This window comes from Centropristis striata, chromosome 9 (genome assembly GCF_030273125.1).
Source record: "Centropristis striata isolate RG_2023a ecotype Rhode Island chromosome 9, C.striata_1.0, whole genome shotgun sequence".
Lineage (NCBI taxonomy): Eukaryota > Metazoa > Chordata > Actinopteri > Perciformes > Serranidae > Centropristis > Centropristis striata.
Genome location: NC_081525.1, coordinates 10,503,293 through 10,520,261, shown reverse-complemented (window position 1 = coordinate 10,520,261; position 16,969 = coordinate 10,503,293). Strand labels below are relative to the sequence as shown.

General features: G+C 36.2%; 1 protein-coding gene across 2 annotated transcripts; it reads left to right on the top strand.

Annotated features, from left to right (window-relative positions):
• The first annotated feature begins 924 nt into the window (after window positions 1–924).
• LOC131978260 (retinal Mueller cells isomerohydrolase-like) lies at window positions 925–16,455 on the top strand. Of its 2 annotated transcripts, XM_059341838.1 has the most exons (13): window positions 2,218–2,302; window positions 3,519–3,669; window positions 4,884–4,991; window positions 7,183–7,324; window positions 8,405–8,552; window positions 8,657–8,738; window positions 8,837–8,969; window positions 11,043–11,185; window positions 11,272–11,401; window positions 12,400–12,514; window positions 12,981–13,075; window positions 13,225–13,336; window positions 14,527–16,455. In XM_059341838.1, the coding sequence occupies exons 2-13, from the start codon at window positions 3,557–3,559 to the stop codon at window positions 14,673–14,675; spliced, it is 1,470 nt and encodes a 489-aa protein (XP_059197821.1). In that variant the 5' UTR covers window positions 2,218–2,302; window positions 3,519–3,556; the 3' UTR covers window positions 14,676–16,455. The 2 variants fall into 2 exon arrangements, with proteins under 2 accessions (XP_059197820.1, XP_059197821.1); XM_059341837.1 differs by lacking the exons at window positions 11,043–11,185; window positions 11,272–11,401; window positions 12,400–12,514; ... (1 more) ...; window positions 13,225–13,336; window positions 14,527–16,455 and adding an exon at window positions 925–941 and having other exon boundaries at window positions 2,220–2,302; window positions 8,837–9,132.
• Window positions 16,456–16,969: the final 514 nt, after the last annotated feature.

Genomic DNA, 16,969 nt, shown 5'->3' with positions numbered 1-16,969 from the left:
AAAAAGCTAACATAAGAGGAAGGTTAAGTAGCTAAAATTAACCTACTTGACAACAGTAAAATGCTGCTTAAATAAATGCATCAATAATAATAATAATAATAATAATACTGTCATAATGTATTTAGAATATATAAAACAATCTGCAGGACTTTTACTTGTAGTGGAGTGTTTCTGCAGTGTGGAGTTAGTCTCTGGATATTTCTTTCACCACTGCTAATTATTGTAAAATCCCCCAATAAACAAATTAGCGGATCCAATGTAAGTTTTGTCAGAATGTGGTGAACTTTGACGTATTATTGTTCCTTTTATTAATGCAACCATTCAACTTTAATCCATCAAAATGACATAAGGATCAAAAGAAATGGACGTGGTTAATCATTGACTCACAGACAGAACTCCTCCTGCTCCTTCTGCCCCTCCGGAGCAGCCAATTAAAATAGTTTGAGTGTTTGTCTGGAACTAATTAAGACTGGACTCCTTCTCCACGTACCAACAACAACACCAGCACACTGCTTTTTAAGACTTGACTTTATTAGTTTGACCCACATCATCGGCCTGTTTGGGACTGTTTGTGTTCCTGGGGTTGATAAAAGAACTTGGAGAACATTCTGCTCGGAGCCGAGGCGGCCAGACGGCTGAAAGGAGGCCAGACAAAGCTGGCTTGTTCTGAGACCAGAGGAGGAGGAGGAGGAGGAGGAGGAGGAGGAGGAAGAAAAGACGGAGCAAAAGGCCTGCAAGGAAAACAGGAGGAGAGGGAGATGCAGAGGGAGGGAGGTGGGATTGGGGGAAGGATGTAAAAGGGGTGGAGATACTGAGAGAAGGGGGAGGAGGGCAGTTTCCATCTCTCACCACAGGAAATGTGTGTGTGGTTTAAATGCGAGCCAGCGTCTCTTTCTGCAGACTACTTTTGTGTGAGGAACATACAGCAGCATGGCCAGCCGGTGAGTGCAACTAAACCTAAAAAACAAGCTTTAAATGTTTTGCTTCTCAGGGAAGAAATAAGATGAGACTTAAGAAGTTCAGTTCTTCCTTTTTTGCAGGAGAAGGTTTGCAGGTTTTGATGGTGAGTCAACTATGTGCAGCTGAAAGTTTTCCTGAAAATGAAGCCAGAAAAAGTGATTTCTGCAGCAGGGAAATACTTGATTGAAAGCTTGCAAACAATGGGACAATATACAGTCATGGACATTTTTTTGTTTAGACAACAGAACAACATAGAACCACAAAAATAACTGATAAGAGTTTAATTTAAGAGCTGATATCTAGCCATTTTCCATGGTTTTCTTGACAATGATTTTGGTTTTTATCAAGAAAACCATGAAAATGTCTAGATATCAGCTCTTAAATTAAACTCTTATCAGCTATTTTTGTTGTTATGATTATATTTGTCCAAACAAATGTAGTTTTAGTTGTACCAGGCATTAAAATTAACAAGGAATTGAAGAAAACAATGGTGGTCTAATTATTTTTTCCATGACTGTATGTGTTAAAAAACTGCAGGAAAGTGGCAGTTATTGCACTCCTCAGATAACTCCCCATAACTGATTATTATTTAGAGGGTTTTATAACATTTCACGTCAACAACAGATGGACGGAGAATTGGCAGCTTACGAGGTAAAAGAGGATTATTAAAAAAGTAACGTGAACGGAAAGGAGAAAGAAGAGCCAGATGGAGGGGAAGGAGAATTAAAAACAAGATAAACAGAAAAAGCGGCAGAAAAGTGAAAAAAAATGGATATATGACAACAAAGATGACACAAATCTTAAAAAAAGGACAGAAATTAAAAAAAAAGTGGTAAGAAAGAGAAAAAGTTGCAAGTTGGTGGTATCACATGGTCTTCTTCAGCAGGAGGAGTTTGTCACTGAATTGTAGCACTTAAAGGAATGACTTTAATCGTTTTGATTGAATAACTTTAACTTCAATTACCCTAATCGAGTTTCCCAATGGGGATCAACAAAGGAATATCTTATCTTATCTGATCTTAATCCCATGATAACAATGCAAACTCTACCTGCTGAAGAAGCTCTTGTTTTGTAATTGAAAGCTCCAACAGAGTCTTTGAAAGCAAACAGATCTTGTGGTCAGATTGTTTTGTCAGCTGCAAGTCAGGAATGAACTAAAAAATCTCATGTTTTTAGTTTTATAACCACTTTTCTGACTTGCTTGGTCATGTTGTGGATGTGTTCCCTGAATCCTTAAATGTTTTTATTTTTCTGTCCAGTTTGGAGCATCCTGCTGCGAGCTACAAGAAGATCTTTGAGTCGGTGGAGGAGCTGAACGAACCTTTACCTGCTCAGGTCACAGGTAGGAAACATCTTTTACAATTTTGCTTTTATTTTAAAGCTGATAATATGTCCTCCATAAGAATAGAATGAGGACCATTTTAGGGCTGTTTACTGTAATTACTGCCCAACAGATATATTATTAGTGTCTTTTTTTTTGCGGTTATGATTTTTTTTTACACAATATATAATGCAGAAAATGTGGCTTGGCGTGATTTAGAAATGGTGTTTGCTTTTATTTTTATTTTTTCTTCTTTTTTTTTTTAAATAGTCAGCAATTGACTGAAACTGAACAGTAATTATGTTTATTTAGCTATTTATATATTCCTATTTATTCTGTATTTTATTACATTATTTTCTCAGGATTATTTAATTAGATTCTCATATCTAGTCCATTCATTCCATAGTTTTAAATGTTTTTGATTTCTGATCATCTATAAGCTATTTTTTACATTTCTAAAATATTATTTACTTTCAACTTTTAGCTGTTAAATGGAGGTGGAGTCGGTTTTAACCAGTTCCTCATTATATTTTTTATAGCTGCAATTCTAAGTATTCTGTATATGTCTCTATCTATTTATAATGTTTGTTTTTTAATTAATTAATTCATTTTATTTATTTATTTTTCTTCCTTATAAGTCATATATTTATATATTTGAGTATGTTTTCAATTTATATATTTTATTTATTTATTTTTCTTCCCTATTATTTATGTATTTAAGTACTTATTTGTGTATTTTTTCTATTCATGTATTTTTCTTCCCTATTATTTATGTTTATGTATATATGTAGGTATGCATTTATGTATGAAAAGTGTATATATGTATGTACATCATTACACAATTTTCTTCTTTTTCCAAGCTTGTTATTATTTTATTTACCATATTGTTTATTCTAGTTTTACTATCATTAGTTACTCAGTATAAAACCTTTTAACATTTGCAGGAGGAGTATGAAGAACAAATGTAAATGTCTTTAAACTCCTAAAATAAATAAACTAACTAAATAACTAAATGAAAAGAACAATCTTGTTCTATTTCTAAGAGAAAGTCTCGACTGAGTTGTTTTGGAGGAAACCGTCCTCATCGACTGACAGATGAGATGTTTTTCTGTCATCTGTAACTGTCTGCAGCTGGTGTTACATATGACTGTGTGTGTGTGTGTGTGTGTGTGTGTGTGTGTGTGTGTGTGTGTGTGTGTGTGTTTGTGTGTGTGTGTGTGTGTGTGTGTGTGTTTAGGTGTTGTACCCTCATGGCTGGGTGGTAGTCTCCTCCGGATGGGTCCGGGTCTGTTCGAGGTGGGAGACGAACCTTTCCGCCACATGTTTGACGGACAGGCTCTCGTGCACAAGTTTGACCTGAAGGACGGTCAGGTGACCTACCACAGAAAGTAAGAATAATACTTTAGGAAATCACATCTTAAAACACACTTGTTTGGTCTCTTATCTTTGTCTTTTGTCTTTCTGTGAAGCACCTTTTTTGCACGGTTTTGTAAGTTCACAGCGCTGCAACTTAGGAAAAGACAAGCAAATACACCAAACACAAACAAACTGAGAAAGCATCTTCATCAATTTGACAACACAAGCGCAGCATTTAGAAAACGCTGCAAAGACCACAATACAACACAATAAGAAAACGCGCTACACAGAGCAGAGAGGAGAGGACAGGAGAGGCTGGAAACATGACAATATAAAGGTCACAGTGAGTCAAATGTAAAAAGATCAACAACAACAAAGCCCTAAAACGGCTTGTTGGGGTTCAGAGGGTTAACACTTTTTGATTATTTGAATGCAGAACCAAATCCAGATATCAAAATATGTTATGACATCTGATTTCTGTTTGTGCAGCTCAGGAAAAGAGCTGACAGTAAATTTTATCCAAACTGGGAATGTTGCAAGGGAGGAGACAAAAAACAATACTCAGCTGCAGACCACAAAAATGCCTCTTACAATTCCAGTAGAAAAAAAACGATACTGTGCTAAATCAGTGAAGAACTCAAACTACACTGACAGTTTGATGACTGTTAATAGACGATAACCCTCTGAAACCCAACAAGCCTTTTCAGGGGTTTTTTTTTGCTCTTTGTACATTCTCCTCTCTGTGTCCTTGTATTTAACTGCAATATATAAAATCTCTATAAATCTATAAGTGCTGCAGCTCTATGGGATCAGCACAGTCATGGCTAGAAGTGGGAACAACTCAAACATGTCTTTGTGCAGAATAACACAGAATTATTGTCATGTTTCCAGCCTCTCCTGTCCTCTCCTCTCTGCTCTGTGTAAACAGCCTCTCCTCTCCTGTCCTCTCCACTCTGCTCTGTGTAGATAGATTTTCAGTGAATATTTGTCACAATTTAATGTTTTTTTAACAGGATCTGGTTAGTGCAAACACTTTATTTTAAATGGCACATGTAGAATAAAGAGATTCTGACACTAATTTCAACATTTTAACACAAGTTTTGATTATTTTTTATAACGGGAATATTTGTTCAAGGACTGTCGGAAAGTTAAAATTCTGTTAATGATACCTGTTTTTACAGTTTGGCAATCTTTTAAAGAAAAAGTAAGTTTGGGGGAGGCTGACGTGTGTGATCTCTCTACTCAGGTTCATCAGGACGGATGCGTATGTTCGTGCCATGACTGAGAACAGAATCGTCATCACTGAGTTTGGAACAGCAGCCTACCCAGATCCCTGCAAAAACATCTTCTCCAGGTAACCCACCAACTAAAATAATGTCTGTCTGTATTGTGCTTAATGTGTGTCAGAGAAATACAGAATGCAGCATATTCTGAAAGAACATAATTTGCTTTCTCAATGAGAATTAGAGAAAAAGCTCAAAATTACTCTGGAACTGGAACCACAAGACTCTTAGCTTGCCCTTAAATTTCAGACAAAACTAAATATAAATTCAAAAAGTCTTTCAAAAGTCATTAAAACCACATAGATTTTAGTTGGTAACATTGTTTATAACCATTTATCCTCAACATTTACACCTATAGAACCTTAAATTTAAGGTCAGCTTCATTAAAAATTAAACAATTAAGTCAATTAATCATTTAAACAATCCACTGAAAATTGATAAGCAACTTTTTTTTTTTTATAACTGGTGCCATTTTTAAAGCAGAAATGCCAAACAATTTATTCCTTCCAGCTCCTCAAAAGTGATTAATTGCTCTTTTTCTTAGTTTTTTAATATATCTAATGAAAAGTTGACCTCCCCAATTACAAAAACACACAATTCTCCTCCTACTTACAGAGCTATTTATCTCTGCAGATTGTTCTGGTGAGCGGATCAGATTTCAGAACAAGACGAAAGAAAAATCGTTCTGTTTTTCGAAAAGCTCTTTGGACCAATTTTGTCATTAAAAAAAGGTCATAAAATTATGCTAAAATAGGATCCAAAGTTGGCCTTAAACATATTTTTATATTTTTTTATTATAACTAATATGAAACCTTACAGTTTTTCACAACCGCTATGACCCGTTTGCCAGAACCTTAAAAACTTTTTCAAAACTGTTAACGCACATCACACCTGATACACTCAATTCCCCAAACAGTTAATTTCATGGTCAAAATCACGCAGTGTAACTAAACACAGACACACACTTCCAAAATACAATAATACACTAACACAGTTGACCAAATCTACCAAAACACTGACACACGTTGTCTTCCAACAGAAACATTTAGTCAGTCACAGCACAGTGTCATAAAAAACACTGACAACTGATGGAAGAACACAAACTCAATCACTTTGCATGTTTCTTATCTACTTTTTTTCCTTTTTCTTTTACAATCAACAGATTATTGTATTGATCACACATTTAAATTAACCCTGTGGAGTCTCCAAAAGCACCAAATCATGACTTCTTCATGACATCCAGACTAGAAAACAAAGCAGTGTGGAGCCCTTCTGTAAATTTACCTCTAAAGTTCTGGCTGTAAACTCCATGAGGCCAGTTTCAGTTTGATGATGATATACCAAGTAAAACTGGAGACAAGCTCAAATATATTTAGTATAAAATGATAGAACTGGATGGAACCCTCTTACAGTATATGTTAGATTTGCAACCTTTGTTCACATTTGCAACATTTACAATTCTTTATTGAGCATGATAGTGTTTTGAAAGGAAAAAAAAGATTCAAAATCACATTTGATGTTGGACTAAAGGACTAAAAAAAGACACAAAATGACACAAAAAAAAGACTTACAAAGACATGAAAGTGATTAAAAAATAGACAAAATAGCCCAAGACTCCAGATAATGTTTGTGATGATGTTCTTCATTTTTCATTTGTTGGGCATGAATTTTGTTCCTTTCTTTTGTACAACACTCAGTACAGAAAGTGAACGAGCCGTGTCAGAGCAGCTTTGCAGAATGTTTACGTATGAAAGAAGAAGATAGTGAATGACAGGATTTGCAGTAAACACTTTATTGTATTGCAAATTAAAATGACTTACAGTAGAGTAAAGAGGTAAAAAAAAATCAGCTGTCATTCATTACTGTATTGTCAAATACACAAAAAGAAAAAGGAGCAAAAGCTGTGATCAATGTAATCTTCAATCCATTAGTTTTGAACATGAGGTTTTCTGTTTTGACAAACTGTGTGAAAGCAATTGAAAATTCACCAGTTAACATCTACTGTTTTGGTCTTGATTGAGCTTGTGTGTAAAAGGAGTTAAAACTAATTTTAAATGTGTAAAATGTGTGTATTTTGTGTCAAAAGAAGAAGAATTGTGTTAATTGTATCGTCCACACAGGCTGATGTTGTGGTAACTGTGTGAAGAGTTTTGAAAAAGCGGTAAAAGTATTGAACAACGGGTCATAGCGGTTGTGAAAAACTGTAATAAAGCATAGTGCTTTCATATCAACTGATCATAACATTTCCTTCTTCCTGTGTAGATTCTTCACTTACTTCAGAGGCATCGAGGTGACTGATAACTGCCTGGTGAACATCTATCCGGTCGGTGAAGACTTCTACGCCGTCACAGAGACCAATTTCATCACAAAAGTGGATCCTGATTCGCTGCAGACTTTAAAGAAGGTGAGAGCTGATTGGTTTGCATTACACTGATGAAGAATGCAGCATTTTTTTCAGGCATACATGTGAAGGATTTGTTGCTTACATTCAAGCTCGGCCCTCCTTTTGTCTCGCTAAATGTTGATTTTGCGATGCCTAGAAATGTCCTGAACACAACAAGATGAAAAGAGGAGAAGCATCGTTAGGTTATGAAAGTTTCCGTTAAAAAAGTGACCAAAATTAGCCTAAAATGTTGATATTTGTGTCAGAATGTCTTTATTCTACATGTGTCATTTAAAATAAAGCGTTTGCACTAACCAGATCCTGTTAAAACATTAAATTCTGCTCCTCAGAGACACTGTGAAGACATGATTGATTCTGCTGGGACCAACGGTCACATGACAAATATTCACTGAAAATCTGTTTACACAGACCAGAGAGGAGAGGACAGGAGAGGCTTTTTACACAGAGCAGAGAGGAGAGGACAGGAGAGGCTCGAAACATGACAATACTTTAATATATGGAGACAACTTTTTTGGTCTTTTTACATCTTTTTGTAATCCTTCGTCTTGTTTTTGTCATTTTACGTCTTTTTTTGGTCATTTGCATCTTTTTTGGTTATTTTACGTCTTTTTGTCATTTTACATATTTTTTGGTCTTTTACGTCTTTTTTGGTCATTTTCTGTCTTTTTTGTCATTTTACATCTTTTTTTTTGGTCTTTTACGTCTTTGTGACATTTGTGACACTTGGAAAAGTGTTTTTATATAAATTATATTTTATTCCAATTTTTAAAAAATTATCATAGAAATTCAACTTGTTTTTATCTTTCTTTATGATTTCTGTCATTCTAATTGTGTTATTCTGCACAAAGACATGTTTGAGTTGTTCCCACTTCTAGCCATGATTGTGCTGAATCCATAGAGCTGCAGCACTTATAGATTCATAGAGATTTTATATATTGCAGTGAAATACAAGGACACAGTGAGAAAATGTAAAAAAGCGCAAAAAAACCCTCCTGAAACTTCTCGTTGTTGTCTCTTTAACTTGATTAAATTATTACCATTTCAGTTGGTAGACGAGTGTTGACGCTGTGTTTATATCAGGTGGACCTGTGCAAGTACCTTTCAGTGAACGGGTTGACTGCCCACCCCCACACTGACGCAGATGGTACGGTCTATAACATCGGAAACTGCTTTGGCAAGAACATGAGTCTGGCTTATAACATCGTCAAGATCCCACCGGCTCAGAAAGGTGAGTTTTGTTCCAGATTTAGACGGAATATTAGAGAGTAATATTTCATGTTTGTGTCTTTATAAACTGGACTAAATCACATTCACACACTGTCACTTCTCCAGACGACTCAGATCCTCTGGAGAAGTCCCAGGTTGTTGTTCAGCTACCCAGCAGTGAGAGGTTAAAACCCTCCTACGTACACAGGTACTGAGCTACTTCTTCTGTTTATCACCATGAATTCACTAGAGTTTAAGCTGAGGATTTGTATCTGTCTCTCTCTCCGTCTGTCTGTTCGTCTGTAGTTTCGGTATGACAGACAACTATTTTGTGTTTGTGGAGCAGCCGGTGAAGATCAACCTGCTCAAGTTCATGGCAGCGTGGAGCTTCAGAGGAGCCACGTACATGGACGCGTTTGAATCCAACGAGAGCATGGGGGTAACAGAGGGGGGGTCTGGGGTCTGGCTGTTAGTTTGAGATAAGAGATAAAAAGCTCTGCACAAAGAGAAGCAAAATGACCACAAAGAGACAGAAACAACTACAGAGAGATGCATAACAGTCACAAAAAGACACAAGAAGAGACACAGAACACCCAGAGAGACACCAAACCAACACAAAGAGACACAAAAACAACACGAAGAGACACATTCAATTACCAAAACCACTAGGAGGCCAAAAAGAGAAAGAAATTAAGACAAAGAGACACAAAACAACTACAAAATCACACAAGAGGAGACATAGAACACCCACAAAGAGACACGAAAACAATCACAGAAACCCAACATGAACAAGAAGAACCAGAAAACAACTACAAAGATACACAAAGTGAACTAAAAGAGACAAAAGCAAGTACATAGAGGAGCAAATCAATCACAAACAGAAGCATAACATTGAGAAATAGACACAAAATGAGCAAAAAAAGATCAACAACTACCAAAAAGAGATACACTAACTAAAACTGAACTAAACGAGACAAAAGCAAATACAGAGAGAATCACAAAATAAGCATAAGAATCACAAATAAACACAAAACAACCACAAGAAGACACAGAGCAACCAGAGAGAAACTGAACAACCACAAAGAGACACAAAACTACCGGAAATAGAAACAGAACGCCCACACAGAGACACCAAATGACCACAAAGACACACTAAAACAACCACAGAAACCCAACGTGAACAAGGAAAAACCGGGAAACAACCACAAAGAAACACAAAGTGAAGTCTCTAAAATAGACAAAAACTAAAGGGAGAAGAAAACCAATCACAAACAGAAGCATAACACTGAGAAATAGACACAAAATGACCACAAGGGGTCACTAAATGGCCAAAAAGGGAAAGAAAAAATAGAGACACAAAATAACCACAAAGAGACACACTGTGAACTAAAAGAGACTAAAGCAACTACAGAGAGGAGGAAAGAAATCACAATATAAGCACAACATTGAGGAATAGACACAAAATACCACAAGGGGAAACACTAACGAAAACTGAACTAAATGAGACAAAAGCAACTACAGAGAAGGTAAACCAATCACACAAAGGAGCAAAACAACCACAAAGATAAACAAAACTATCTGAAATAGACACAAAACAACCACAGAGACTCAAAACAACCACAAAGATAAACAAAACTATCTGAAATAGACACAAAACAACCACAAGAAGACACAGAGCAACCAAAAAGAGAAACTGAACGACCACAAAGAGTAATATTCAATCACCAAAACCACAACGAGACAGTAAAACAACCACAAAACCAACAAAAAGAGACAATAAGCACCAAGAGAGAGAAGCCAATCACCAATCACAAAATGGAGCAAACCAACCACAAAGAGACACAAAACAACCACAAAGAGACTCATAACAAGCAAAAAAAGACTCAAAACAACCACAAAGAGACACATAATTACCTTAAAGACACAATACCACCACAAAGAGACTCAAAACAATCACAGAGACTCAAAACAACCACAAAGAGACACAGAACCACCACAAAGAGATGCAGCTGTTTCGACTCCAGGCTGCAGGCCATTTACAGTTACAGTTACCAGCTACTAAATTTCATAAAATATACTATAATATATATATCTATTTACATTGTTCATTTTTAATTAAGTTGTCTTCCTTGTTTTTGCATTTATATATGTATTTGTGTATTTATTATATTTATTTTTCTTCCCTATTATTTATGTATATGTATATATGCAGGTATGCATTTGTGTATGAAAGTGTATACATGTATGTACATCATTACACAATTTCTTTCTTTTTCCAACCTTATTATTATTAGCATTATACTATCATTACTATAAATGTCTATAAACTCCTACAAGAAGAATATATACAAATATTGCAGGAAACCGTCCTCATCGACTGACAGATTAGTCTTAAAGGAACAGTTCCACATTTTGGGAAATACCATGAAACTGAGATGTTTTTCTGTCTGGTGTTACATATGACATGACGTGTGTGTGTGTGTGTGTGTGTGTGTGTGTGTGTGTGTTGCAGACGTGGTTCCACCTGGCCACGAAGGACTCAGGAGATTATCTGAGCAGCCACAAGTTCAGAACGTCAGCGTTCAACCTGTTTCACCACATCAACGCGTACGAGGAGCAGGGCTTCATCGTGGTCGACCTGTGCACGTGGAAGGGGTGAGCGGGACCCCGTGTGTGTGTGTGTGTGTGTGTGTGTTTAATGAACAGTGTAATCATCCCGACTCCTCTCTGTCTGTCTGCAGTCATGACTTTGTGTTTAACTACCTGTACATGGCCAACATAAAGCAGGAGTGGGACGAAGTGAAGAGAGCGGCGATGAGAGCTCCTCAGCCCGAGGTCAGACGGTACGTGCTGCCGCTGGATATACACGGGGTGAGTACACACACACACACACACACACACACACACACACACACACACATTCTTGTACTTCTATCTTTGTGAGGGCCCTCATTGAAATAGTGGATTTTTCATTGGTTTTAGTTTTAATTTCGTTGTGAAGTTTTGTTTTCAAATTCAGTTAGTTTGAATTCGTTTTTAGAGTGAGTTTGCTAGTTTTAGTTTTTATTAGTTTTAGTTTTTTGCAATGGGGTATTTGTTGGGTGGGAGATTAAAAGAGGTCACAGTAAATTTTGCCTTTATTTCCTTTGTGTTATCCATCTTCATTATGTATGAAATAAGTTGACAAAGACGAAAACGAAGGACATTTTCACTATAATTTTAGTTAGTCTTTTCGTTAACTATAATAACCTTGTTCCCTAGCCCCTTATGATAACCCTAACATGAACCTAACTGTAACCTTTAACCCTAAAATAAAGTGTGAAATCTCAAAAAAGCCTTTAAAGAAGAGGACTGGCCCAAATGTCCTCACTTTGCAAAAATGTCATGTCATTTTTTGTAATTTACACACCTTTTACTGGAAAAATTGAACAGTCAAGATCATGGATACAAATTATTCTGACAGCTCGCTGTTAGCCACCTGTCAATCAAAGGTAGCCATACCCTGCTTTATCATCTATTCTCTTCTAAATAAGACCATTATTTACACAATTTACATCATATTCTCTTGAAGAAGAATTGAAATGAGTGATTGAGACCACAATGTTGCCACAGAAATTCTTTTTGAGGTAATAAATCAGGTGAGAAGTTGTCTCATTTTGCATTGAGATAAATATTACCGAACGTTGGTGCCCCCTGCTGGATGTTTGAGAGAGTGCAGACTTCAGCGTTTGCATCACTTTGATGAGACTTACCTCAGTTTTTTAGGGCATTTGAAGACTGACTTATTCCAGGCTGTTTTATATAATGTAGGACATTAGTGAAATCAAGAGTGTGTGTGTGTGTGTGTGTGTGTGTGTTTGTGTTCTCAGGAGGAGCAGGGAAAAAATCTGGTGTCTCTGCCCTACACGACAGCATCAGCTGTTCTTCACAGTGACGGCACCATCTGGCTCGAACCTGAAGTCCTCTTTTCTGGACCCAGACAGGGTAAAACACACACACACATACACACACACATACACATACACACACACACACACACACACACACACACACACACACACACACACACACACACACACACACACACACACACACAGAGAAAAAAATGGTATTTACAATGCACAATTCCACAATAAGATAACTCAGAGTGCTTTACATAAAAGCACATTTAAAGACAAATCAACAAACAGGAATTAAATATAGATAAACAGGTAAAAAACAACAACAAGAAAAACCTGAAAAACAAATGTTTGTTCAGCCCCACACATAAACAATGTGAATATGAATTTATACTTTATAGAAGTACAGACACTACAAACAAAAACATAGGTATCATTGTCCAGTCAATTTTGATGTTTTTGGCTTTTTTTCTCCCATAACAAGTTTTCTTTCACAACAGTGATTCATTCCAACGATCTGTCTTTTCATATAATACCTTTTTCTCTCTCAGCCTTCGAGTTTCCACAGATTAACTACTCTCGATGTCGTGGGAAGAAGTACTCCTTTGCCTACGGACTGGGACTCAACCACTTTATCCCTGACAGGGTGAGGACACACACACACAGACTAAAACACACTAACACACATAAAGAAAGCGCTGGTGCTCGTCTCTCCAGCTGACAGTCAAACAGAGTGTCTCTGATGTTGTTGTTGTTGTTGTTGTTGTTGTTGATGGTGTAAACTGTTGGTTGTAGATAGTGAAGCTGGACGTGCAGACCAAAGAGACGTGGGTGTGGCAGGAGGAGGAGTCTTACCCTTCAGAGCCGCTGTTTGTCCCGACACCTGGAGCCACTGAGGAGGACGATGGTACCACACACACACACACACACACACACACACACACACACACACACACACACACACACAGACACACACACGTCATTTAGCAGACATTACAAGCTGCACTCTTGTCATCTTTCTTCTTGAAACAAAACCACACTTTGGATAGATTTTTCCTCTTCGCCATGACTCCTTCTGGTTCCAAGTTTCCTGCAGCAGTGACACATGAGTTTGTAATAACAACATAGGGGTAATAGGGAAACAATGTAATAATGCACTTTGAGAAAAACACACTCACTCACACTCACTCACAAACTCACTTATTGTAAGTCGCTTTGGACAAAAGCGTCTGCTAAATGACATGTAATGTAATGTAATGTAAAAAAAGTCATTTCAACTTTTATCTAACTACATAATGGGAACAAAAAATCCGCTGGAGTCACTTTAAAATAGATTTGATGAACCAATGAAACACTTAAAATCTGAATCTTTCTCCTCTCTGCATACATCCATGGTTTGCATAGTGTAATATTTCGACGGAAGTACGGTGCAATCACTTATTTGTTTCATACTACGATTACGAAAGAAATCCCACAAAACTGTTTACACAGAATTAATAACTTGTTTGAATAAAAAAACTGCCTAAATTTGCGCCAAGATCGCTTTTATATTCACAATTGAAGCATCAAATTCAGCGTGACAGCTGTGGCCATTGTTGTTTTTTTAAACCGGGAGAGACAAAACTGTAACGCTAAAACAAAACGTATGTTACTTTTATGAGCTTTTTTTGGTGATTTTGTCTTTTTTTGTATCTTGTTTCTTTTTTGTGTGTCTTTTTTGGTCTTTATGTGTTTTGTTTCTCTTTAATGACTTTTTCCTGGTCATTTTTTTGTCTTTTTGATTGTCTCTTTAGTCATTTTATGTCTTTTGTTGCTCTTTTATGACTTTTTTGGTCATTTTGTGTCTTTTTTGTAATTTTCACATCTTTTATGGAAAGATTGAACAGTTGAAAAAAAATGTTCAAATACACTTTGTTAGCTACCTGTCAATCAAAGGTAGCCACTGCCAAAACCAAAACCTGCTTTATCATCTATTCTCTTCTAAATGGGACCATTATTTACACATTAACATTATATTGTCTTGAAGGAGATTGGAACCATAATGTAGCTTGTTAGTATGAAACAGCCTGTATTTACCCCGCCGTCTCCGTGTTGCAGGCGTGCTGCTGAGCATCGTGGTGAAGCCGGCTGCAGAGAGACCTCACGGCTTCCTGCTGGTGCTGGACGCCGTGAAGCTGACGGAGCTGGCCAGGGCCGAGGTGGACACCATGATCCCTCTGACCCTCCACGGCACGTACAAACCATGACCCTGAAACTCAGCGAGACACGTCCTCAAACATACCAGCTTCACTTTCCTGCCAGCTAACGATTCTACTTAAAATGGACTCAGAGTTCTTAAGTTAAAGTCTGAATTTAAGCACTATTGTTTTCACCAGACCTTTGGATCATATTATTAAACACTGTACATTTATTTCGCATTAAATTGACCACTTGCAGAATGTAGTGTGACGTCTGTGCACGTCACTTTACTTGTCTAGTATTCAATAATATTAGCTTAGCCTACAGTGATCACATGACAGCATTTTATATTTTATTGTTACTAATAAAGGTGCATCTCAATAAATTAGAATATCGTAGAAACGTTTATTTATGTCAGCAATTAAATAAATTCAATTTCTTCTCATTATAATGATTATCCCTTACATTTAATAAAGACCTAAAATTCAATGTCTCCAATTTTAAAAAGTATCTTTAATATAGAAATGTTGGCCTCTAAAAAGTGTGTCTGTCTATATTACTCAATACTTGGTTGGGGCTGTTTGACTTGAACTAGTGGAAATGGACTTCATATTCCAATGCATTGAGTTGCACCTGTAGTTACTTTACTTTTCACAGATAACTTTTTCACATACAGCATTTACGATTCGTCCAATCTGTCTTGATAATACTTAGGTTAGCCAGTCAGCTAGCCTAGCACAAAACCACCTTGCTAGTTTCCCAGGAAAATAAAACATAATAATGCTGTTTTTTCTTGCGGTGGCCTTACTAAATAAAAAGTTGTGTTGAAAGTGAATATTCTGTTACGATCACGGAGTCGAAACTTACAGCGTTAGCTAGCTAGCATGCTAGCACATTAGCCTTACTTAGTTACTTTCTTTACTTTTCACATTCAACTGTGTACATATTGTGCATAATATTTACACTTTGTTTTTAACAGTCTATTGGATCATTTTGATAATCTCCTCATTGTCTTATTATAAACCTGACCATACTTTTCTTTGTTTTAGCAGCCAACTAGGCTAATTGACATTTTTGTAATTTTTCTTTTTTTTTCGTCACTTTTATGACTTTTTTTTTGGTTGTCATTTTTGGTCCTTCTTGAATGGCTTTTTTAGTCATGTTATGTCTTTTGTTGCTTTTTATGACTTTTTTGGGTAATTTTTTTTAGCAACTTTGTTTCTCTTTTTTTGTGATTTTGTGTCTTATTATTTATTGTATGACTCTTTTTTGGTCATGTTGTGACTTTTTTTGGTCTTTTTTAGTAAGTTTAAAAAAAACCTTTTTGGGTAATTTTGTGTTTTTTTGTGTGATTTCTCCATCTTTCATGAAAGAAATTGAATAGTCAACTCCTTGGTGTGTCTTTTAGTCCAACCGAACGCTGAACAAGACATTTTTAAATGTCTGTTTAAATTTTTAAATAAACTTCGATGAAGTGAAAACACACAGTAACAGAGACACTGAGGTGACTATAAAAATGATCAAAAATGCTAAAAAAAAACCAAAACAAAACCAAAAACATTATATTAAACAGCCGGTAAATGCTTTATGCTATGTATAACTAACTTAAGGATAAAAAGGTGTAATGTGATCATTGCAGGCTAAGCTAACGCTACTGTATTCTGGACAGGAAGTAAAGTGATGTCAGTGATGTGTCATAAAACAGATATTCATCTTACTACATTGTGCTTATGGGCCACATTATTTCTACTTCTCCTTGGTTAAGCTCACTGCAGTCTGTTGATTGTCTTGAAAAACAGTGCATGTGTACAGATATATTACCTGTAGCAAGGGTTGACTTATAATGCAAAGACCATATAATGCATTGACAATGTTTTATTTCATAATTAAAATAGCAAGTGCATATTTGTGAATTCATTATTGTAAAGCAAAAGCAGCAATTACAAACAAATTGCAATATGTTTTTACTGTAACTATTAAAAATTTAAAATCTACTTTTTTTCTCTTTTATAATTTTACATTATGATCTTACATCAACAAGATCACTGGAGTCATTTTCAACTATTGAAAAATGAACTATAAAAGCACTCAAAATCTGAATTCACAGTTTGCTGTTCAAACTTAAAAAAATTAAGTTAAATTAATCAACTGACTATACAAACATCATTATTGTTCATCAGTGTGGACGCTCATATCATTTTAGTTCGTAGGTACAAGGCACTTTGTTTATTCTTCACCATACTTATTCTTCATCTTCCACCAGATTTTTGATGAACTTACTTTTGGCCAAAAGATACATGAAAATGTGCAAAATGATCGGGAGTGGGGGGCTATAATCCTTTTGCAGTTATTCACCACACAA